Below are 24,297 nucleotides of genomic sequence, written 5' to 3'. Positions count from 1 at the left end.
GCAGGGTGGGTTCTTCCTTGGCTTGGGTATGAGGTAGAATGAAACAGCATTTTTACATAAGATAACTTTTATTGAAAGTTTTGTGCAACTGTTTCTTATTGGATGTTCTGGCTCGGAGAGCGGCAGCTGTGTCGTTTGCGAAGCCTTCTGCTGCGGCAGCTGCAGCGTCTGATTATGCGTGGCAGTGTGTATCTCATGTCGCCGTCTCGCCCAGTTGACTGGAGACATGCCTCGTGCGGTGGCCCATTTAATTATTGAGAACGAAGTCGTGCATCGGATGGTGATACCTTGGGTGTGGCATCCCAGTATTTCTCTTCTCTAAGCAGCCGCTTGTGTTGTGCGTCGGCCAGCAGAGCAGCGCAGCGGGGGGAAGGCCAGTGTCCCGGACTCGAACAACGGACTCCCACTTGCCAGTCTTCGGCTGTCAGATCTTCATCCCAGCTCACAGGTGACTGCTGATGTGAGGCCGTCTCCTTCCCGTCCTCACGAGTCACCCGGGTATGTAAAAAATCAGTCTTCAAATACCTTCTAACTTCTGTCTTCTGGCGGCGAGGCTGCTGCTTGCTATTCCATTACCGCGGCGGACTTCGTGCTTCTGTGTACGATGTAGTCTCTTCCTGCATGACGGTCTTCAGCACCGAAACTGACTGAAAACTACTGCTACTCTCTCTCTTCTTCCTTGTCGGGCCCACTGCGTCTCGCGTATTTATTCACTTCAGTTCACTGGAAGTGAACAACTTCACAGTCATTGCCTCTTCTGTTACGTTGAAAAGCTTCAAAGAATCTTCTTAACGTCGGTCATTGGCTCTTGGAATGTAGGCGAGGGCCTTTGATCACATGTGACAACTGAGAAACACTTGAGCCAGTCATTGCCTTTTCTGTCACGTTGAAAAGCTTCTGGAAGAATCTTCTTAACGGCGGTCATTGGCTCTTGGAATGTAGGCGAGGGCCTTTGCTCACATGTGAGAACTGAGAAACACGTGAGCTGGACGGCCGATGCCCTGATGGCTGAATCGACAGCGTCCGCTTATGTGGGGAGGGCGATGTCTTCTCCTGAACTTGCTGACTTCACGGTCATTGTCTCTTCAGCTCTGCCCGATGTTTGCCAGTATGTAACTCTCTAAACTAAACCAACTTTTTCATTTATTTTCTAATTTCTACTTCACTTTGATTTCACTAATTTATTTACTTATCTTAAGTACCACTCAACAATACACTGCAGGAAACTGTAAAGAGATTCAGCATGGTCGACTGTGAAAAGAATGATACTTCCTGAGTTGTTTAGAAGTATACAAACACATCACCATCATTGAGTATAAATTTGAAGTGAAATATGTGTTTATCAACGTTATCAGGCTATTTCAGATCAGTCTAATAATGCTGACTTCATGAAGCAGTTCTCCTGTGAATGACCCTGATGTGGTTTGTTGCATATGCAGCTTTCTGTCTCCCAAAAGCAGCACAGAGAAAATAACCTCATTTATCATAAAAGCATACCTATCTTATTTCGGTATAAAGTTAGAAGACCAGGACAAAACTTTTGTAGCACATACTGTTTGTCAAAAATGTATTGCAGGTTTCAGGAAATGGACACAAGGCAAGCAGATGTCTTTACCATTCAGGGTTTCAGAGGTATGGAGAGAACAAAAAAAAAACCATGTAGATGCCTGGTGTTTTTGTATGGTGAAAGTTGGCAGGCACAACAAGAACAGTATGAAAGGAATTATTTATCCAAATCTAAACTCAACCATAAGATACATACTACAAGGTCCTAACATGCCTGCACCTGAACCACCCACTACTTTAGAATCTTTATCACCACCACCATCATCATCAAGTGAAACTTCAGACCCTGACCATGACTTCACACCCACAAAAGAACAACCGGAGCAGTTTACACAAGAAGAGCCAAATGACTTGGTAAGAGGTTTGGGTCTCTCTAAAGAAGCAGTACATGTTTTGGGTTCTCTATTAAAGGATAAACATTTGCTTACCCCAGGCACAACTTTCTACTGGTTTTGGTCAATCGGAATTTCTCATGTTTATTGTAAGAACATTGAAGGCGTGTTATCAAGATACGGTGTTACACACAACATCAATGAATTGAGGTTATTTCTAGATTCTAACAAAAGGAGCCTCAAGACCATACTTTTACACATTGGAAACAAGTATGGCTCCATGTCAGTAGCATGTTCTGTGTACTTACAAGAAACCAATGAAAATGTGGAGATGCTGCAGAAGACTGAAACACTAGTGGGTTGTATGTGGACACCCAAAAGTGATAGAAATGCTGCTGGTAAAACAGTCAAGCTTTTCAAAGTTCCACTGTCTCCTGTACCTCTTAGATAGTCGTTCCCATGAATCACATTGCAGTGGAATAGAATGGCCTACCAGAACAACACTGTATCCTGGGGAGAAAATGTGATAAGAGAACCTCTGGTGAAATGCCAGAAAATTATCCTACCACTTCTTCATGGCATCATGAAACAGTTCATCAAAGCATTTCCTAAGTTCCAAATTTTCTTTTTTGTCTGAGGCTAGACTTCAAGAAGGAATTTTTGTGGGACCGAACATTAGAAGTTTGGTGAAAGATGAAATATTTGGAAATGTACTAATACAAGAACAACAACTGGCTTGGATAGGATTTAAGAATGTGTTTGACAGTTTCTTAGTTAATAGGAAGCTACCAGATTTCAAATCCATTGTGGAAAAAATGTCGATAGCTCTGAAAAATTTAGGATGCAATATGAGCCTTAAAATTCATTTTCTTTGTAGCCATCTTGACTTCTTCCATGAGACTCTAGGAGAAGTTAACAAAGAACATGGACGAAGGACTCGTCAAGACATGAAAGGAATACAGTCACCATATCAAGGCAGGTGGGATGAAGGTATGGTGACTGAGACAATGCTACAGCATTGAAGAAAAGACAGTTGTGATTAGGTCTTTAAACAAATGAGTGCTGTTTGATTTTGTGTACTGCATATATTTGAAAATATAGTTTACAGGTTACTACTAGTGTAGCTGTAAGTGTCTTCATTAGTATATTAAAATGTCTTAATGTTACATGAATACGACAATTCTTTATAACATTATTACAGTTCTCTCATACATGATAGTGAAGATCTAACTTCAACAGAAGCCAGCAATTAATAAAAATTGCTCTTCAGGATTAAACACCTTGAATAAAAATTTAATTTTGCAGACCAGTGTTATCAAATTACAAAAATTTGCGAGAGATCCAGGAAAAACTCGGGAATTATTTCATCCGGGAGAAAACCGGGATAAACTCGGGAATTGTTTAGAATTCTGGGACTTTTTCATTGTTTTAGTTTTCAGTTAAATTTTTGTGATTTTGACTGTTAAGAACCAATAATCTAACAAAGGATATTATGTATCCCACTACTGCAGAATAATATTGCAGCAACAAAACATGAATGAGAGAAAAATAAACGAAAATAAAACTTAAGTTGCAAAGGAAATGCACCGTATACAACAACAAAACAGTGCTCATACAAGCGTCTGTCAACAGCGAAGTGTGTCAAAAATTTATTTTCAATGTCAGACAGGTGGCTCCAATCAGAACCCAACAGGTGGCTCCAATCAGAACCCAACAGCAAGAACAATAAGCTGCTTGTTCCAATCCAGCACTGTTAATTCACTTATGAAACCTTTTGACACTTCAAACTGTGAGAATAACATTCATCAGATGCTGTTACTGAACAACTTTGAGTTGGTAAAGGAATAAAATGGTGACTTTTCATTACAAGAACAGTGTGTAATCAATTGTTTTCTCATTTTGTGTGGTGTGACAGATTGAAATTCATCGCCAGTTAACTAGACAAGTGATGGTGTCGTGGATGTGTCTAATGTGCATTCGTGGGTGTGTGAGTTCAAAGAAGGTCGAACATTGTGTGACAACAAACCAAGGCAATCTTGGCCTAGCACCAGTTGGTCTGATGATATGCTCTAGTGAGTAGAGAAAGTTGTTTCGGAGGATTGCAGAATGAGTGTGGAACACAGTGCTTCCAAAGTTGCCATTTTAGTGGGATCTGTGCACACAGTCCTGCATGAAGACTTGAAAATGTGAAAAGTGCCCTCCACCACCCAGAAAGATTTCAGGTAATAAGAGCCTGTGCTGAAAAAATGATGGTGACCATGTCCTGGAACAGCGACAGTGTAATCCTTACTCATTGTATTCTAAAGGGCACTACGGTGACTGGTTCATACTACCTACTCAGTAGAATTTTTTAAAGGTTTGTGGTGTGTGGATGTGTTTGACTGTAGTTAAGTGTAATCGCTGCACGTATAAAAGAATTAGTGATAGAAAAGACTGATGTAAAAGATTATTATAAAAATAGTCAGTAAGTTGTCATATTTTTCACTGTTAACAAGCATTATGAGAGTCAAGTAACTCATTCGACATTACAGTGAGAGACTGCATTTATAATCCATTGAACAATTAACCATCATCTGCGAATAACTCAAGGGAATGCTGATCGATAACATCGAAAACCACCAATTCTTGACAAGTAACAGTTACTGTCATTTTTAGGGCCTTGTCCAATTCGTGCCTTGAAAAAGACAGGAGTTTACATGTGGAAATATCGAACTACTGATGAATTTATCCAGCTGCATTCTCATTTGTTATTAGAGGATACAACATGGTGGGAGAAGCTTAACTTCTCCTTGGGCAATGTTGTTGTTGTTGTTGTTGTTGTTGTTGTTGTTGTTGTCGTCTTCAGTCCTGAGACTGGTTTGATGCAGCTCTCCATGCTACTCTATCCTGTGCAAGCTTCTTCATCACCCAGTACTTACTGCAACCTACATCCTTCTGAATCTGTTTAGCGTATTCATCTCTTGGTCTCCCTCTACGATTTTTACCCTCTATGCTGCCCTCCAGTACTAAATTGGTGATCCCTTGATGCCTCAGAACATGTCCTACCAACCTATCCCTTCTTCTAGTTAAGTTGTGCCACAAACTTACCTTCTCCCCAATCCTATTCAATACCTCCTCATTAGTTATATGATCTGCCCATCTAATCTTCAGCATTCTTCTGTAGCACCACATTTCGAAAGCTTCTATTCTCTTCTTGTCCAAACTAGTTATCGTCCATGTTTCACTTCCATACATGGCTGCACTCCATACAAATACTTTCAGAAACGACTACCTGACACTTAAATCAATACTCGATGTTAACAAATTTCTCTCCTTCAGAAACGCTTTCCTTGGCATTGCCAGCCTACATTTTATATCCTCTCTACTTCGACCATCATCAGTTATTTTGCTCCCCAAATAGCAAAACTCCTTTACTACTTTAAGTGCCTCATTTCCTAATCTAATTCCCTCAGCATCACCTGACTTAATTCGACTACATTCCATTATCCTCGTTTTGCTTTTGTTGATGTTCATCTTATACCCTCCTTTCATGACACTGTCCATTCCATTCAACTGCTCTTCCAAGTCCTTTGCTGTCTCTGACAGAATTACAATGTCATCGGCGAACCTCAAAGTTTTTGACATCTTCAATTTTTGGGTCCTGTCCTCCTCAGTTGCGCGTAATACTACGGTATGTTGATGATTTTCACTTATGGACCGTCTGACAGCAACTGAATAAAACACAATTTTAGTGCCATACGCGTTTCGCCTTTATTTTCTGCAAGGCATCATCAGTGGCCTGTAATATGTACATATGTTAGCTATTTTATTTACATTTTTTGTCACTGTGCCTATAGGTTATAAACAGTTCTGGTGGTTGGTATTTCCTATTAAGTAGTAATGTTTTGAACTGTACTTACAGGTTGCGTAGACAGTTTCTTACATATTACGCTCCTGTTGCATTTTTGGTCTTGTTCTTCTTCCTATGAGCGCCAATTTGCTGTTTTTTCTGCATTCCACAGCACTATGCACTGAACGTTTTTTTAAATGCAATGTTTTGGTTTCTGTTGCCGACTGTCAAATGTTTTTGCCAAAGATCGAATATTACTGCCAAACTTATGAGTGTAACTATCGAAGTATCAGTGGTCTGTTCGTGTATGCATTTGTGTGTGCGCTTATGTGTGTGTGTGTGTGTGTGTGTGTGTGTGTGTTTTGGTGTCATATTATTTTATTTTATTGTATTTAATTATTTATTTTTGTTTATGTCCTGTGTATGTGTGTGTGTGTTTTGGTGTGATATATATATATATATATATATATATATATATAATATATATATATATATATATATATATATATATACTATATATATTGTGCTGTGTATGTGTGTCTGTCTGTATTTTGGTGTTATGCAATTTTTTTTTTTTTTTTTTTTTTTTTTTTTTTTTTTTTTTTTTTTTGGGGGGGGGAAGGTGTGTGTGTGTGTGTGTGTGTGTGTGTGTGTGTGTGTGTGTGTATTTTGGTGTTATATACTTTTTTTATGTTATCATTTCCCTTTATTAAGTGTAGTAAGGAGCCTGTGCTGATGTGTGTTTGTTCATTTATCACATGTTTGTTTTCTGCTATGGCTTTCTGGATGTGGAAGTTCTCTTGCATTTGTATAAGATGTTTGTCATGGTTGCTTATTCTCATTATTTTCATTTCTTGTTCCATGTTTGTAGGATGATGGTTGTAGTGTTTTAAATGCTCTGCAAATGTGGAATGGTTTGTTTCATACTTCCAACATCTGATATGTTCTTTGTATCTTGTTTCAAAATTCCCTGCATGTCATGCCTATGTATACTGCATCACAACTTTGACATTCAAGTTTATATATTCCTGATTGTTGGAATTTGTCCCTCTTGGTAGCTGGCTGGCTTAGGTGTGATTGAAGGGTTTGCCCAGGCTTATATGCTATTTTGAAGCCCTGTCTCTTTAGGATGTTTGCAACTCTGTGTGTTAGTTTATGTGTGTAGGTCATGGTGTACCATCTGGTTCTTTTCTGTGTATGGCACTAAAATTGTGTTTTATTCAGTTGCTGTCAGACGGTCCATAAGTGAAAATCATCAACATACCGTACTCAAAGTTTTTATTTCTTCTCCATGGATTTTAATACCTACTCCAAATTTTTCGTTTGTTTCCTTTACTGCTTGCTCAATATACAGATTGAACAACATCGGGGAGAGGGCTACAACCCTGTCTCACTCCCTTCCCAACCACTGCTTCCCTTTCGTGTCTCTCGACTCTTATAACTGCCATCTGGTTTCTGTACCAATTGTAAATAGCCTTTCGCTCCCTGTATTTTACCCCTGCCACCTTCAGAATTTGAAAGAGAGTATTCCAGTCAACATTGTCAAAAGCTTTCTCTAAGTCTACAAATGCTAGAAAATGTAGGTTTGCCTTTCCCTAATCTAGCTTCTAAGATAAGTCGTAGGGTCAGTATTGCCTCACGTGTTCCAATATTGGTACGGAATCCAAACTGCTCTTCCCCGAGGTCAGCTTCTTCCAGTTTTTCCCATTCATCTGTAGAGAATACGCGTTGGTATTTTGCATCCGTGACTTATTAAACTTATTGTTTGGTAATTTTCACATCTGTCAGCACTTGCTTTCTTTGGATCGGAATTATTATATTCTTCTTGAAGTCTGAAGGTATTTCGCCTGTCTCATACATCTTGCTCACCAGATGGTAGAGTTTTGTCATGACTGGGTCTCCCAAGGCCGTCACTAGTTCTAATGGAATGTTGTCTACTCCTGGAGCCTTGTTTCGACTCAGGTCTTTCAGTGCTCTGTCAAACTCTTCACGCAGTATCGTATCTCCCATTTCATCTTCATCTACATCCTCTTCCATTTCCATAATATTGTCCTCAAGTACATTGCCCTTGTATAGGCCCTCTGTATACTCCTTCCACCTTTCTGCTTTCCCTTCTTTGCTTAGAACTGGGTTTCCATCTGAGCTCTTGATATTCATGCAAGTGGTTCTCTTTTCTCCAAAGGTCTCTTTAATTTTCCTGTAGGCAGTATCTATCCTACCCCTAGTGAGATAACCCTCTACACCCTTACATTTGTCCTCTAGCCATCCCTGCTTAGCCATTTTGCACTTCCTGTCGATCTCGTTTTTGAGACGTTTGTATTCCTTTTTGCCTGCTTCATTTACTGCATTTTTGTATTTTCTCCTTTCATCAGTTAAATTCAGTATTTCTTCTGTTACCCAAGGATTTCTACTAGCCCTTATCTTTTTACCTACTAGGTCCTCTGCTGCCTTCACTACTTCATCTCTCAAAGCTACCCATTCTTCTTCTACTGTATTTCTTTCCCCCATTCCTGTCAATTGTTCCCTTATGCTCTCCCTGAAACCCTGTACAACCTCTGGTTCTTTCAGTTTATCCAGGTCCCATCTCCTTAAATTCCCACCTTTTTGCAGTTTCTTCAGTTTTAAACTACAGTTCATAACCAATAGATTGTGATCAGAGTCCACATCTTCCCTTGGAAATGTCTTACAGTTTAAAACCTGGTTCCTAAATCTCTGTCTTACTATTATGTAATCTATCTGAAACCTGTCAGTATCTCCAGGCTTCTTCCATGTATACAACCTTCTTTTATGGTTCTTGAACCAAGTGTTAGCTATGATTAAGTTGTGCTCTGTGCAAAATTCTATCAGGTGGCTTCCTCTTTCATTTCTTATCCCCAATCCATATTGACCTACTATGTTTCCTTCTCTCCATTTTCCTACTCTCGAATTCCAGTCACCCATGACTATTAAATTTTTGTCTCCCTTCACTACCTGAATAATTTCCTTTATCTCATCATACATTTCATCAATTTCTTCATCATCTGCAGAGCTAGTTGGCATATAAACTTGTACTACTGTAGTAGGCGTGGGCTTCGTGTCTATCTTGGCCACAATAATGCGTTCACTATGCTGTTTGTAGTAGCTTACCTGCACTCCTATTTTTTATTCATTATTAAACCGACTCCTGCATTACCCCTATTTGATTTTGTATTTATAACCCTGTATTCACCTGACCAAAAGTCTTGTTCCTCCTGCCACCGAACTTCATTAATTCCCACTATATCTAACTTAAACCTATCCATTTCCCTTTTAAATTTTCTAGCCCACTTGCCCGATTAAGGGATCTGACATTCCACGCTCCGATCCGTAGAACGCCAGTTTTATTTCTCCTGATAACGACAATAAAGTCTGCATAATTCAAAGGGTACAAAGTCCTAATCAAAAAGGCTAGAAGTTGTCATTATTAAATAAACCAAGAGTCTTTAAAACTAAGAAATATTATTACTTTGCTCCAAAGTTTATATCGTAATACCATGATCGCTTCTATTTGGGTCTGTTTCCAAAAAATCTGATTGTAAGTTTATGATGATAGGTTCAAGTCTAATATCAATCATCACTTCCCTGTCAAACTATACTTTCTTAAGCTTTTCAGCGTACTGCACAGACTGTGCCCACACTACAGGTGGGATTTTGTCCATTGCCTCACGCACAAGCAATTCATCTACATCTATGTGATCACTCTGCTATTCACAATAAAGTGCCTGGCAGAGGGTTCAATAAACCACTTTCAAGCTCTCTCTCTCTCTCTCTCTCTCTCTCTCTCTCTCTCTCTCTCTCTCTCTCTCTCTACCATTCCACTCCTGAACAGTGCGCGGGAAAAACGAGCACTTAAATTTTTCTGTGCGAGCCCTGATTCCGCTAATTTTAACGTGATGATGATTGCTCCCTATGTAGGTGGACACCAACAGAATGTTTCTGCAATCAGAGGAGAAAACTGGTTATTGAAATTTCTTGAAGATCCCGTCGAAACGAAAAACATCTTTGTTTTAATGATTGCTACTCTAATTCATGTATCATGTCTGTGGCACTATCTCCCGTACTTCGCGATAATACAAAATGAGCTGCCCTTCTTTGTACTTTTTTGATTTCATCCATCAGTCACCCATCAGTCCCATCTGAAGCGGATTCCACGCCGCACAGCAGTACTCCAGAATAGGGCAGACAAGTGTGGTGTAAGCAGTCTCTTTAGTAGACCCGTTGCTCCTTCTAATTGTTCTGCCAATGAATCGCAGTCTTTGGTTTGCTCTTCCCACAACATTATTTACATGATTGTTCCAATTTAGGGTGTTTGTAATGGTAATCCCTAAGTATTTAGTTGAATTTACAGCCTTCAGATTTGTGTGACTTACCATATAATTGAACTTTAGTGGATTTCTTTTAGTACTCATGCGAATAACTTCACACTTTTCTTTATTCAGGGTCCATTGCCACTTTTCGCACCATACAAATATCTTATCTAAATCATTCCGCAATTCGTTCTGGTCATCTGATGGCATTACAAGACGGTAAATGACAGCATCATCTGCAAACAATCTAAGACAGGTACTGACATTTTCTCCTATGTCGTTAATACAGATCAGGAACAATATAAGGCCTACAACACTTCCTTGGGAAATTCCGAATATTACTTCTGTTTTACTCGATGACTTTCCATCTATTACTACGAACTGTGACCTTTCTGACCGGAAATCACGCACCAGTCGCACAACTGAGGCGATATTCCATAGGCATGCAGTTTGGTTAGAAGACACATGTGAGGAATGGTGTCGAAAGTCTTCTGGAAATCTAAAAATATGGAATCAATTTGACATCCCCTGTCGAAAGCACTCATTACTTCATGAGTATAAAGAGCTAGTTGTGTTTCGCAAGAACAATATTTTCTGAATTCCTGATGACTATGTGTCAATAAATCGTTTTCTTCAAGGTACTTCATAATGTTCAAATACAGTATATGTTCCAAAAGCCTACTTCAAATCGACGTTAATGATATGGGCCTGTAATTCGACGGATTACTCCTACTTCCCTTTTTGGGTATTGATGTGACTTGAACAATTTTCCAGTCTTTAGCACTGAAAGACCTGAGTCGAAACAAGGCCCCCGGAGTAGACAATATTCCATTGGAACTGCTGACGGCCGTGGGAGAGCCAGTCCTGACAAAACTCTACCATCTGGTGAGCAAGATGTATGAAACAGGCGAAATACCCTCAGACTTCAAGAAGAATATAATAATTCCAATCCCAAAGAAAGCAGGTGTTGACAGATGTGAAAATTACCGAACTATCAGCTTAATAAGTCACAGCTGCAAAATACTAACACGAATTCTTTACAGACGAATGGAAAAACTAGTAGAAGCCAACCTCGGGGAAGATCAGTTTGGATTCCGTAGAAACACTGGAACACGTGAGGCAATACTGACCTTACGACTTATCTTAGAAGAAAGATTAAGGAAAGGCAAACCTACGTTTCTAGCATTTGTAGACTTAGAGAAAGCTTTTGACAATGTTGACTGGAATACTCTCTTTCAAATTCTAAAGGTGGCAGGGGTAAAATACAGGGAGCGAAAGGCTATTTACAATTTGTACAGAAACCAGATAGCAGTTATAAGAGTCGAGGGACATGAAAGGGAAGCAGTGGTTGGGAAGGGAGTAAGACAGGGTTGTAGCCTCTCCCCGATGTTGTTCAATCTGTATATTGAGCAAGCAGTAAAGGAAACAAAAGAAAAATTCGGAGTAGGTATTAAAATTCATGGAGAAGAAATAAAAACTTTGAGGTTCGCCGATGACATTGTAATTCTGTCAGAGACAGCAAAGGACTTGGAAGAGCAGTTGAATGGAATGGACAGTGTCTTGAAAGGAGGATATAAGATGAACATCAACAAAAGCAAAACAAGGATAATGGAATGTAGTCTAATTAAGTCAGGTGATGCTGAGGGAATTAGATTAGGAAATGAGGCACTTAAAGTAGTAAAGGAGTTTTGCTATTTGGTGAACAAAATAACTGATGATGGTCGAAGTAGAGAGGATATAAAATGTAGGCTGGCAATGGCAAGGAAAATGTTTCTGAAGAAGAGAAATTTGTTAACATCCAGTATTGATTTAAGTGTCAGGAAGTCATTTCTGAAAGTATTCGTATGGAGTGTAGCCATGTATGGAAGTGAAACATGGACGATAAATAGTTTGGACAAGAAGAGAATAGAAGCTTTCGAAATGTGGTGCTACAGAAGAATGCAGAAGATTAGATGGGTAGATCACATAACTAATGAGGAAGTATTGAATAGGATTGGGGAGAAGAGAAGTTTGTGGCACAACTTGACCAGAAGAAGGGATCGGTTGGTAGGACATGTTCTGAGGCATCAAGGGATCACCAATTTAGTATTGGAGGGCAGCGTGTAGGGTAAAAATCGTAGAGGGAGACCAAGAGATGAATACACTAAGCAGATTCAGAAGGATGTAGGTTGCAGTAGGTACTGGGAGATGAAAAAGCTTGCACAGGATAGAGTAGCATGGAGAGCTGCATCAAACCAGTCTCAGGACTGAAGACCACAACAACAACAACAACAGCAGGTAGGGATCTGTCTGTGTGCAGGCGGTTGTGTATAATTGCTAAATAAGGAGCTATTGTATGAGCATACTCTGAGAGGAACCTGACTGGTATGCAATCTGGATCGGAATCCTTGCCTTTATTAAGTGATTTAAGTTGCTTTGCAACACCGAGGGTATTTGTTTCTGTGTTTCTCATCTTGGCAGTCGTTCTTGATTGGAATTAAGGGAATATTTACTTTGTCGTCTATGGTGAAGGAGTTTCGGAAAACCGTGTTTAATAACTCTGCTGTAGTGGCACTGTCATCAGCGACTTCACCATAGTTATCGCGCAGTGGAGGTATTGATTGCGTCTTGCCACTGGTGTGCTTCATGTATGACCAAAATCTCTTTGGGTTTTCTGCCAGATTTTGAGACAGAGTTTCGTTGTGGAAATTATTGAAAGCATCTCGCATTGAAGTATGTTCCATATCGAACTTCTGCAGAACTTTGCCAGTCTTGGGGATTTTGAGTTCTTTTAAATTTGGCAGTGATCTGTCCCTTTTTTTGTACTGTGGGAGATCAGTACCATCACTTATTAATTTATGTGTTATATATCTCTCAATGACTGTCGATACTGTGTCTTTGAAATCATTCCACAACTTTTCTACTCTTACATGATCAAATTGGAAGGAGTGCAGACTGTCTGTTAGAACCGTGTTAAGAGCATTTTTATCAGCTTTTTAAGTAGATATACCTTGTGTTTCTGTTTGGTAGCTGTAGGTGTTATGGTATTCAGCCTAGCAGCTACTGCCTTGTGGTTGCTAATCCATGTATTTGTCATGATACTCACTATTTGTTCAGGATTATTTGTTGCTAAGAGGTCAAGTATGCTTTCGCAACCTTTTACGCTTCAAGTGGGCTCATGAACTAATTGTTAAAGATAATTTTCTGAGAAAGCATTCAGTACAAGTTCAGATGACGTTTTCTGCCTGCCACCAGCTTTAAAAGTATAATTTTTCCAGCGTATTGAGGGTAGATTAAAGTCACCACCAACTATGATTGTGTATGTTATCATGAATGTTTTACTTTTTTCTCCCACATAGCCTAAACCCTTTGCCCAAATTAATTCCATGAGGCTGCACTGACAGGGACACGTAGCTAAACACAAAACTGTGTGACTCTATTCATGTGGAAGGAAGTCAAGTTTGTACATTCTGTCACGTGACTTGTACAAATTAACGAGCTTAGGAGATTGGCACAAGTCTCGTTTATGCTGTGCTTAATATTTTTATTTCTAAGCTATGGAAAAATATGCATGTTTCTAGTGTTAACAGAATCTTCCATCGGTTCTTGGTAGAACAACATTATAATAAATGGAAAGCACCAGTTTGCTTTTGTTCTACAATATTACTTTTATTGTTAACTGGTTTTCGGCTTACAAGGCCATCTTCGAACATTTACTGATTATTATCACCAAAGAAGTTACAGTGTTTGCAAACATTGTAACTTCTTTGGTGGCAATAATCAGTAAATGTCTGAAGATGGCCTTTTTGTTTCACTCTGTCTTTATAATATACAGAATTGATCAGCCATAAGCAAGGTTCCAGATTCCAAGTGTTCTCTTTAGACCGCTTGGCCAAAGTGCATACATAAAGTTAAATTTCAGTACAGGCAATGAACTGAACTGAATCTTTTGACAGTGAGACATAATAAAACAAAATACCAAACAAGCAGAACTGCAGACAGGCGCATGACTGTTGCACATGTCTCCTCATCCGAGGTAAGAAGACTCCTGCATTTGTGGGTGGGTGACCCAGGCACACAGATCAGAGGCATGCGTGACTTTCCACTATTGCATGCTGCTCTCCCCCCCCCCCCCCCCCCCCCCCCCTTCCCTCTTCATGCAAAAGCTGTCTGCATCTAATGCGCACAATAAGTTGCACAGGTGTAAACACAACTTCAGGTTATTAAACTGCTTGCAAAAGTTAGAGACTTGTTTTGAATCTAATTGTGATACCCAGTCTTAATCTCTAAGCATAGAAATGTCTCCAGGTGAAAATCATAGTAAATTACATTTCAAAATGTAAGTAATTAACTGAGAATACTTTGTGTACTTATTTCCAGATATAATGAAATCTTCTTCATGATTGACACCTGTCAGGCAGCCTCCATGTATGAAAAATTTTATTCACCAAACATTCTCGCTGTAGCCAGCAGCTTAGTCGGAGAAGATTCACTCTCGGTAGGTATAATACCTAGAGGTTATATTATATACATCAGAAATTTAGTTTGGTTATCCCAACACAGCTAAGTGCATATTGCTATCATCAATACTGAAGTTGGAAAATAGTTATATTTTTGTTAAGACATTGAAGTTGTGAAGGGTCACAATCAAATGAGCAGATGCAGAAAACTGCAGTGGTTTCAGTCTTTGGTTTTGAAGAAATTTAAAAGGCACACAACTTGTGGAAAAAGTTCACTATGGCAGAAATGTATTAGATAATATAACATTAGAGGAGGACTATTTTTCTGTGTATATTTGATCATAGTTTCATTTAGGCATGCTTGTAAATTTTCTGGGTGCTTTTATATTCCAGCATCATGCAGACCCTGCTATAGGAGTGTACATTATTGATCGGTATACCTACTATGCTCTAGAATTCTTGGAGAAGATTGAACCGGGCAGTTCAAAAACCATGGCACAGTTTGTAAGTATAATTTCTTATCCTGTTAATTGAACATGTTCAAAAGTGGACACGACTTCTCTGAGAATATATTTCATTTCTCTTTTATATACATTGTACAAGTGATACCAAAGCAGTAAAAGTCTGTAAAAAGGTGCCAAAGTGCTGAAACAACAGTAAATACAGGAAATAAATCCACTGAATCAGGAGTGAAGCTTTGTGTTGGTTATTTCTGCAGTTTGGCTGTTAGAGAACTCAGCCAAAACTTGTATAAATGGAAGTGTCTTTTAAGAAGTCTGTATGGTATGTAGATTATACCTACAGTTTGTGAGAAAGTGGAGCAAATTACTTATTTCTGAAAATTATACTTCCTGATCATTTCACATAGTTTGCTCTACACCTCAGGTACCGATGCATCCTCTTATACTGTGGTGCCTTCAGTAAGCAGTTTACCTTCTTGGTAAAGGCCTGCTGGACTTGTTTATTCTCAGAATCAGTTGCTGTTCATTGGATCCCTTCCTCAGTTTTCTAGGCATAAAGCTTGTGACTTTTTCCTTTAGGAACGCTTCAGAAATAATGTTTTTTTATGATATCATAACAATAATATTTGTCTGACCTTTGACAACAACGCAGGAGCAGCTCCAAACTATATGGTTGTTAATAGGGCACACAACATGTGTGATCCATTTTGAGTGATGAACATTTTTGTAAGTTAAAAAGTAGACTTATTCAATATCTATAAACTTCAAAGTATAATTTCATGGGGAAAATAATTTCCCAATCTTAAAAGGTGATATCTGTCTGTCTTTTCTCCATTATAAAGACATTGTGAACTTTGATAACTACACTCCTGGAAATGGAAAAAAGAACACATTGACACCGGTGTGTCAGACCCACCATACTTGCTCCGGACACTGCGAGAGGGCTGTACAAGCAATGATCACACGCACGGCACAGCGGACACACCAGAAACCGCGGTGTTGGCCGTCGAATGGCGCTAGCTGCGCAGCATTTGTGCACCGCCGCCATCAGTGTCAGCCAGTTTGCCGTGGCATACGGAGCTCCATCGCAGTCTTTAACACTGGTAGCATGCCGCGACAGCGTGGACGTGAACCGTATGTGCAGTTGACGGACTTTGAGCGAGGGCGTATAGTGGGCATGTGGGAGGCCGGGTGGACGTACCGCCGAATTGCTCAACAAGTGGGGCGTGAGGTCTCCACAGTACATCGATGTTGTCGCCAGTGGTCGGCGGAAGGTGCACGTGCCCGTCGACCTGGGACCGGACCGCAGCGACACACGGATGCACGCCAAGACCGTAGGATCCTACGCAGTGCCGTAGGGGACCGCACCGCCACTTCCCAGCAAATTAGGGACACTGTTGCTCCTGGGGTATCGGCAAGGACCATTCGCAACCGTCTCCATGAAGCTGGGCTACGGTCCCGCACACCGTTAGGCCGTCTTCCGCTCACGCCCCAACATCGTGCAGCCCGCCTCCAGTGGTGTCGCGACAGGCGTGAATGGAGGGACGAATGGAGACGTGTCGTCTTCAGCGATGAGAGTCGCTTCTGCCTTGGTGCCAATGATGGTCGTATGCGTGTTTGGCGCCGTGCAGGTGAGCGCCACAATCAGGACTGCATACGACCGAGGCACACAGGGCCAACACCCGGCATCATGGTGTGGGGAGCGATCTGCTACACTGGCCGTACACCACTGGTGATCGTCGAGGGGACACTGAATAGTGCACGGTACATCCAAACCGTCATCGAACCCATCGTTCTACCATTCCTAGACCGGCAAGGGAACTTGCTGTTCCAACAGGACAATGCACGTCCGCATGTATCCCGTGCCACCCAACGTGCTCTAGAAGGTGTAAGTCAACTACCTTGGCCAGCAAGATCTCCGGATCTGTCCCCCATTGAGCATGTTTGGGACTGGATGAAGCGTCGTCTCACGCGGTCTGCACGTCCAGCACGAACGCTGGTCCAACTGAGGCGCCAGGTGGAAATGGCATGGCAAGCCGTTCCACAGGACTACATCCAGCATCTCTACGATCGTCTCCATGGGAGAATAGCAGCCTGCATTGCTGCGAAAGGTGGATGTACACTGTACTAGTGCCGACATTGTGCATGCTCTGTTGCCTGTGTCTATGTGCCTGTGGTTCTGTCAGTGTGATCATGTGATGTATCTGACCCCAGGAATGTGTCAATAAAGTTTCCCCTTCCTGGGACAATGAATTCACGGTGTTCTTATTTCAATTTCCAGTAGTGTATACTATGTGCTTGATTTCTTTGCTAGAAATCATACTCTGTTATGCCTTTTACAAAGACAGAGTTTTAAATCAAATCCTTTCTCATAAGATTCTTAATTGTACTATTGTTGCACAATATATTCATGAGTAGTATCTAATTTAGATCAGATTCTGTTGTCATTAGTACCAACAGCTCATTATGTAAGAATACCCTCCAGTATTTAATGTGACGATATATTTTTCTGCAAATAAATAATCTCACAAGAAAATAGTACAACTCTGAAAATATTCTACGAATATTTATAAGAATGTTTGTTGTTATAAACTTAATGCAAAAGTATACAAGACCCTAGCAGATATGATAACAGTATAGTGTGACATACCTGAAGTAGCTTAATTTTGTTTAATTTGTGGGGGAGGGCTGTGGTTAACTCATTCCCCTCTCCCTCCTTATTCTAAGTTTGTTTTGCAACCCTATACAGGGAACTTATCCACATGAAGGAGCAACATGAGTTGTAGTTACAGGAGCAGTTCACAATAATTGTTTCTCTGTACCAATGGATTCCTTGATTCAATCCACACCTCTAAATGTTATCCTATATTCCCTGTTCTAAAGATTTAGTGTGTGAACCAATTAATTGTCTAAATATAATAGGAAAATTCTGTTATAATGTAAATAACTTCAGACTAAAAGAGTGACTTACCAAATAGCAAAGGCATTGAGTTGTTGACAGGTGCACACAAAAATGGCAAAAAACTTGCTAGCTTTAGGAATAAATCCTTTCTTGCATTAGAGTACAAATACGTGTGCACATGCACGTGCCCCCCCCCCCCCCCCCCAACTCACACACACCTGCATGTCTACGTGTGTGTGTGTGTGTGTGTGTGTGTGTGTGTGTGTGTGTGTGTGTGTGTGTGTGTGTGTACGCGTGTGCTAGCTCAAGAAACTATTGATTCCAAAAGTTAGTCAGTTTTCTGTCTCTTTTGTGTGCCTTTCGATGACGCAATACTCTGCTATTCAGTGAGTGATCTCCTTTACTCCTAAATTACTTACAGTTGAATGTGTCTGAGATAATAAAGGAATTACAGTGATCCACTCACTGGCTTGCAGTCAAGTTTTGTTATGTTCCATTTAAAAACTTCAGAATGAGTTAATACATTCCTATAATTAGCTAATGAACATACCAGGAATAGTATAAGCTTATAGCAGCAAGTCCACAGCTTTAGCAATGAATGATCAAATTCAGATTATGGAGCTAGGTCCATTTTATTCCAATGTTGTGCTCACAGTAAGTATTACCATTTGAATGCCATTCTATTGGGATCCCATCAGTTGAGAAAGCATAACCAAAATACCTTTGTAGCATAACTGTCATTTCCACTCATCTCCACTTGACATACTTGGTGCTTGGATATCTTAATTATCTGATTCTTAAGGATAGTTTAATTATTGAATATAATTAGTAATGTGTTGTGATTCCAGCTCATTGTATGTCCAAAATCAAAATGCATCTCAACAGTTGGCATTCGTAAGGACTTATACAAAAGGGACACCAATGAAGTGCCAATAACAGATTTCTTTGGTTCTGTAAGACCAGTTGAACTCACCTACTCAAAACTGAATATTTCGTTTGTTCCAGCAAAAAATGAGACCCAAAGGTACACAAATTTTAAACCCTTGATTTCTTGAGTCACAAATTTCTTGAATGTATTGATATTTAAAAGTTTACAACTAGTTTCTGTTTATGTAAAATTGTGAGCCAATGTTAATGTTTGTTTACTTTTCTTGCTTTTACAGGATAGAAAAAATGCCAAAGAAGAAGTTCTATTATGCTGAACAGTTTCCAACCCATATATTTGATTCGTTGGAAAGTGTGTACTGACGTCTCTCTTTTTTTTAATTTCCAATTTGTAACAATTTGAAGTATTTATTGTTATTGCCAGTTAAAGCTTACAAAGAAATCTAGTCCTTGCAAATAAATTTGTTTTTGGTTATAAGTTAATTTGTTAATGAAAGAAAGCAGTGTGTAGAAATGAACTTTGTCAGTATGCAGATACATTTTCTGTTGTTGCCTGTGGGAGGACTAACAGTGAGTTTACTGCTTTTACATGGTTTAGTGTAAAGGAAATTTGAAATTGCCGTCCAGTGACTCAAAAGAATACTGTCTGTTTTTGTCCTATTTAAAAGCTATTTCTTAAAGCTGGTGATATTCTTATTTCTTGTAAACAAAACAGTAAAAAGGTGTCAGATCTTCATTACGTGTGGAAGTACAAAGTGTACAGAAACTGATATGATAGTAAGTTCATTCTGTGTTGTGAAATGTGGAAAATATGAAAGCTGCATTTCAGATTGAGAGATTCTACTTTTAGAATAGGATAGAAGTTTATTGTTTCTAACAAAAAATTTCAAGTCATTGACTTAATATATAGGAGACTCATCAAATCAAAAAACAAAATTTGTTGGCAGTTTTTCTTAAAATATCATTAATACAATATACTGCACTGTATACATAATTGACACACAAATGATGATTTTTTTTTTTCAAACTAATAAAAAACTATAACATCCAAAGCACGCATTCCCTCCCACTCAGATTTTCAGATCGTCATTCATGTACTCTTCAGCTGAATAGTAATATTTCTGCACCAGTGTTTGTCTCTAAATTAATATCGAGTAATTCTGTTCCTTTTACTTTGTTTGCAGTTTCCATGCCCGTATACTTCAGAGTTAGAGCATACAGTTTTAAACAGTTTGTGGGCAGCAAAAAATTGTTTTGATTCCTTGTGTTGTAATGATGTTGAAATTGATTCGCAACAAATAAATCAGGGTTATTATGTACAGAGACAATCGTTTCATAGATGACCAGTGAGGGAACAATATACTTAGATTTTTCTACACTCTACATTGTGCATATTTCTGTTGATGGTTTTTTGACATTTCAGTATTGGAGATTTATCGTTAAGAGTTAAACCAAAATGTAATTCCATACCTTATTGTTGGTTCAAAGTAGCCATGATATACTACTATCCTTACGCTCATGGTGTTAGCATTGTATAATTTCATCATTGCAAATGATAGTGTATGTAATTTATATGCAGTGTATTGTATATGTGAGCCCCACAACTAGCTTCATCATTTAACTTTGCTTGTTTTGTTTTAAACTGCATTAACTGAGTTTTTTCCATGTTTAATTATAGCCCATTTAAATTAAACCAGATGCTATAACCTTGTATGTAATACTTGGATATACGCTGCTGCACCAAGCCACTAATGTACTAATTATGGACATGGCGCGCCATCTGTTGTGCCATCTACTTATACGAGAGCCCTCCTCTTTATAAGTGGTGTGTAGCAGGCACTTGTTCTCATATTTTCTTTCTTATTGTCAGCATCTACTTGTATCAGTATGTGGATTGTTTCTATGTTTGTGTCTATGTTCTCACCTGATTTTCGCTTGCATCTGGAAGAAGAATAAACTTTGAGTCATTGTGTCAGTACAGTGTTTCTGTCTTACATTGAGACACCAGTTACCTATTTTTTTTCTAATGTATTTATGACAGTGAGGAATTTGGTCAGTATTTCAATGATTAAAAATGTGTCATCTGCAAATAAAACAAAGTGACACTCAAAAATTAAGCGGTAGATCGTTTATGTAAAACAGATTGGGACCTAAGACTAAAGTTGGGGTACTCCTTGTCAAATTGTCTTCCATTGTCAAGCATAATTCCCTCTTTCTGATGATATAACCAGTCTTTGTCTTCAGTTGGTTAGTGCTCATAATTCCATATTTTTCCAGTTTAGAAAGTAGCTATCAATGGTTCACTGTCTGAGGCCTTTGCTAGGCGACAAAAAATTCCTGTGACACAGCAGGGATTTGTCCAGATACGAGCTAATTTTGTCTATAAACTGGTTGATCTACATCTACATCTACATTTATATTCCGCAAGCCACCCAACGGTGTGTCGCGGAGGGCACTTTATGTGCCACTGTCATTACCTCCCTTTTCTGTTCCAGTCGCGTATGGTTCGCGGGAAGAATGACTGTCTGAAAGCCTCCGTGCGCGCTCGAATCTCTCTAATTTTACATTCGTGATCTCCTCGGGAGGTATAAGTAGGGGGAAGCAATATATTCGATACCTCATCCAGAAACGCACCCTCTCGAAACCTGGCGAGCAAGCTACACCGCAATGCAGAGCGCCTCTCTTGCAGAGTCTGCCACTTGAGTTTGCCAAACATCTCCGTAACGCTATCACGGTTACCAAATAACCCTGTGACGAAATGAGCCGCTCTTCTTTGGATCTTCTCTCTCTCCTCCGTCAACCCGATCTGGTACGGATCCCACACTGTTGAGCAATACTCAAGTATAGGTCGAACGAGTGTTTTGTAAGCCACCTCCTTTGTTGATGGACTACATTTTCTAAGGACTCTCCCAATGAATCTCAACCTGGTACCTGCCTTACCAAGAATTAATTTTATATGATCATTCCACTTCAAATCGTTCCGTGCGCATACTCCCAGATATTTTACAGAAGAAACTGCTACCAGTGTTTGTTCCGCTATCATATAATCATACACTAAAGGATCCTTCTTTCTATGTATTCGCAATACATTACATTTGTCTGTGTTAAGGGTCAGTTGCCACTCCCTGCACCAAGTGCCTATCCGCTGCAGATCTTCCTGCATTTCGCTACAATTTTCTAATGCTGCAACTTCTCTGTATACTACAGCATCATCCACGAAAAGCCGCATGGAACTCTCGACACTATCTACTAGGTCATTTATATATATTGTGAAAAGCAATGGTCCCATAACACTCCCCTGTGGCACGCCAGAGGTCACTTAAACGTCTGTAGACGTCTCTCCATTGATAACAACATGCTGTGTTCTGTTTGCTAAAAACTCTTCAATCCAGCCACACAGCTGGTCTGATATTCCGTAGGCTCTTACTTTGTTTATCAGGCAACAGTGCGGAACTGTATCGAACACCTTCCGGAAGTCAAGGAAAATAGCATCTACCTGGGAGCCTGTATCTAATATTTTCTGGGTCTCGTGAACAAATAAAGCGAGTTGGGTCTCACACGATCGCTGTTTCTGAAATCCATGTTGACTCCTACAGAGTAGATTCTGGGTTTCCAAAAATGACATGATACTCGAGCAAAAAACATGTTCTAAAATTCTACAACAGATTGACGTCAGAGAAATAGGTCTATAGTTTTGCGCATCTGCTCGACGACCCTTCTTGAAGACTGGGACTACCTGTGCTCTTTCCCAATCATTTGGAACCTTTCGTTCCTCTAGAGACTTGTGGTACACGGCTGTCAGAAGGGGGGCAAGTTCTTTCGCGTACTCTGTGTAGAAACGAATTGGTATCCCGCCAGGTCCAGTGGACTTTCCGCTGTTGAGTGATTCCAGTTGCTTTTCTATTCCTTGGACACTTATTTCAATGTCAGCCATTTTTTCGTTTGTGCGAGGATTTAGAGAAGGAACTGCAGTGCGGTCTTCCTCTGTGAAACAGCATTGGAAAAAGGTGCTTAGTATTTCAGATTTACGTGTGTCATCCTCTGTTTCAATGCCATCATCATCCCGGAGTGTCTGGATATGCTGTTTTGAGCCACTTACTGATTTAATGTAAGACCAGAATTTCCTAGGATTTTCTGTTAAGTCGGTACATAGAATTTTACTTTCAAATTCACTGAACGCTTCACGCATAGCCCTCCTTACGCTAACTTTGACATCGTTTAGGTTCTGTTTGTCTGAGAGGTTTTGGCTGCGTTTAAACTTGGAGTGATGCTCTCTTTGCTTTCGCAGTAGCTTCCTAACTTTGTTGTTGAACCATGGTGGGTTTTTCCCGTCCCTCACAGTTTTACTCGGCACGTACCTGTCTAAAACGCATTTTACAATTGCTTTAAACTTTTTCCATAAACACTCAACATTGTCACTGTCGGAACAGGAATTTTAGTTTTGATCTATTAGATAGTCTGAAATCTGCCTTCTATTACTCTTACTTAATAGATAAACCTTCCTCCCTTTTTTTATATTCCTATTAACTTCCATATTCAGGGATGCTGCAATGGCCTTATGATCACTGATTCTGTGTTCTGCACTTACAGAGTCGAAAAGTTCGGGTCTGTTTGTTATCAGTAGGTCCAAGATGTTATCTCCACGAGTCGGTTCTCTGTTTAATTGCTCGAGGTAATTTTCGGATAGTGCACTCAGTATAATGTCACTCGATGCTCTGTCCCTACCACCCGTCCTAAACATCTGAGTGTCCCAGTGTATACCTGGTAAATTGAAATCTCGACCTAAGACTATAATATGCTGAGAAAATTTATGTGCAATGTATTCCAAATTTTCACTCAGTTGTTCTGCAACTAATGCTGCTGAGTCGGGAGGTCAGTAAAAGGAGCCAATTATTAACCTAGCTCGGTTGTTGAGTGTAACCTCCACCCATAATATTTCACAGGAACTATCCGCTTCTACTACACTACAGGATAAACTATTACTAACAGCAACAAACACGCCACCACCGGTTGCATGCAATCTATCCTTTCTAAACACCGTCTGTGCCTTTGTAAAAATTTCGGCTGAATTTATCTCTGGCTTCAGCCAGCTTTCTGTACCTGTAACGATTTCAGCTTCGGTGCTTTCTATCAGCGCTTGAAGTTCCGGTACTTTACCAATGCAGCTTCGACAGTTTACAATTACAATACCGATTGCTGCTTGGTCCCCACATGTCCTGACTTTGCCCCGCACCCTTTGAGGCTGTTGCCCTTTCTGTACTTGCCCGAGGCCATCTAACCTAAAAAACCGCCCAGTCCTCGCCACACAACCCCTGCTACCCGTGTAGCCACTTGCTGCGTGTAGTGGACTCCTGACCTATCCAGCGGAACCCGAAACCCGACCACCCTATGGCGCAAGTCGAGGAATCTGCAGCCCACACGGTCGCAGAACCGTCTCAGCCTCTGATTCAGACCCTCCACTCGGCTCTGTACCAAAGGTCCGCAGTCAGTCCTGTCGACGATGCTGCAGATGGTGAGATCGGCTTTCATCCCGCTAGCGAGACTGGAAGTCTTCACCA

At 40.1% G+C, this 24,297-nt stretch overlaps 1 protein-coding gene across 4 annotated transcripts in view; it reads left to right on the top strand.

The window, feature by feature from the left end:
* LOC124795467 (putative GPI-anchor transamidase) overlaps positions 1 to 24,297 on the top strand; it is an 89,980-nt gene that overhangs the window by 39,538 nt on the left and 26,145 nt on the right. For 3 of the 4 annotated variants that reach the window (XM_047259498.1, XM_047259500.1, XM_047259499.1), the window contains exons 5-8: positions 14,412 to 14,529; positions 14,885 to 14,995; positions 18,703 to 18,878; positions 19,018 to 19,091. In XM_047259498.1, coding sequence (XP_047115454.1) covers positions 14,412 to 14,529; positions 14,885 to 14,995; positions 18,703 to 18,878; positions 19,018 to 19,091 — 479 coding nt within the window. Of the gene's footprint in view, positions 1 to 14,411; positions 14,530 to 14,884; positions 14,996 to 18,702; positions 18,879 to 19,017; positions 19,092 to 19,923; positions 20,715 to 24,297 lie in introns of those variants that run through there. The other variant, XM_047259497.1, reaches the window with a different exon arrangement.

Source organism: Schistocerca piceifrons, chromosome 4 (genome assembly GCF_021461385.2).
Source record: "Schistocerca piceifrons isolate TAMUIC-IGC-003096 chromosome 4, iqSchPice1.1, whole genome shotgun sequence".
Taxonomy (NCBI): domain Eukaryota; kingdom Metazoa; phylum Arthropoda; class Insecta; order Orthoptera; family Acrididae; genus Schistocerca; species Schistocerca piceifrons.
Note: the sequence above shows the minus strand (reverse complement) of the source record. Positions and strands in the feature narration are given on the sequence as shown.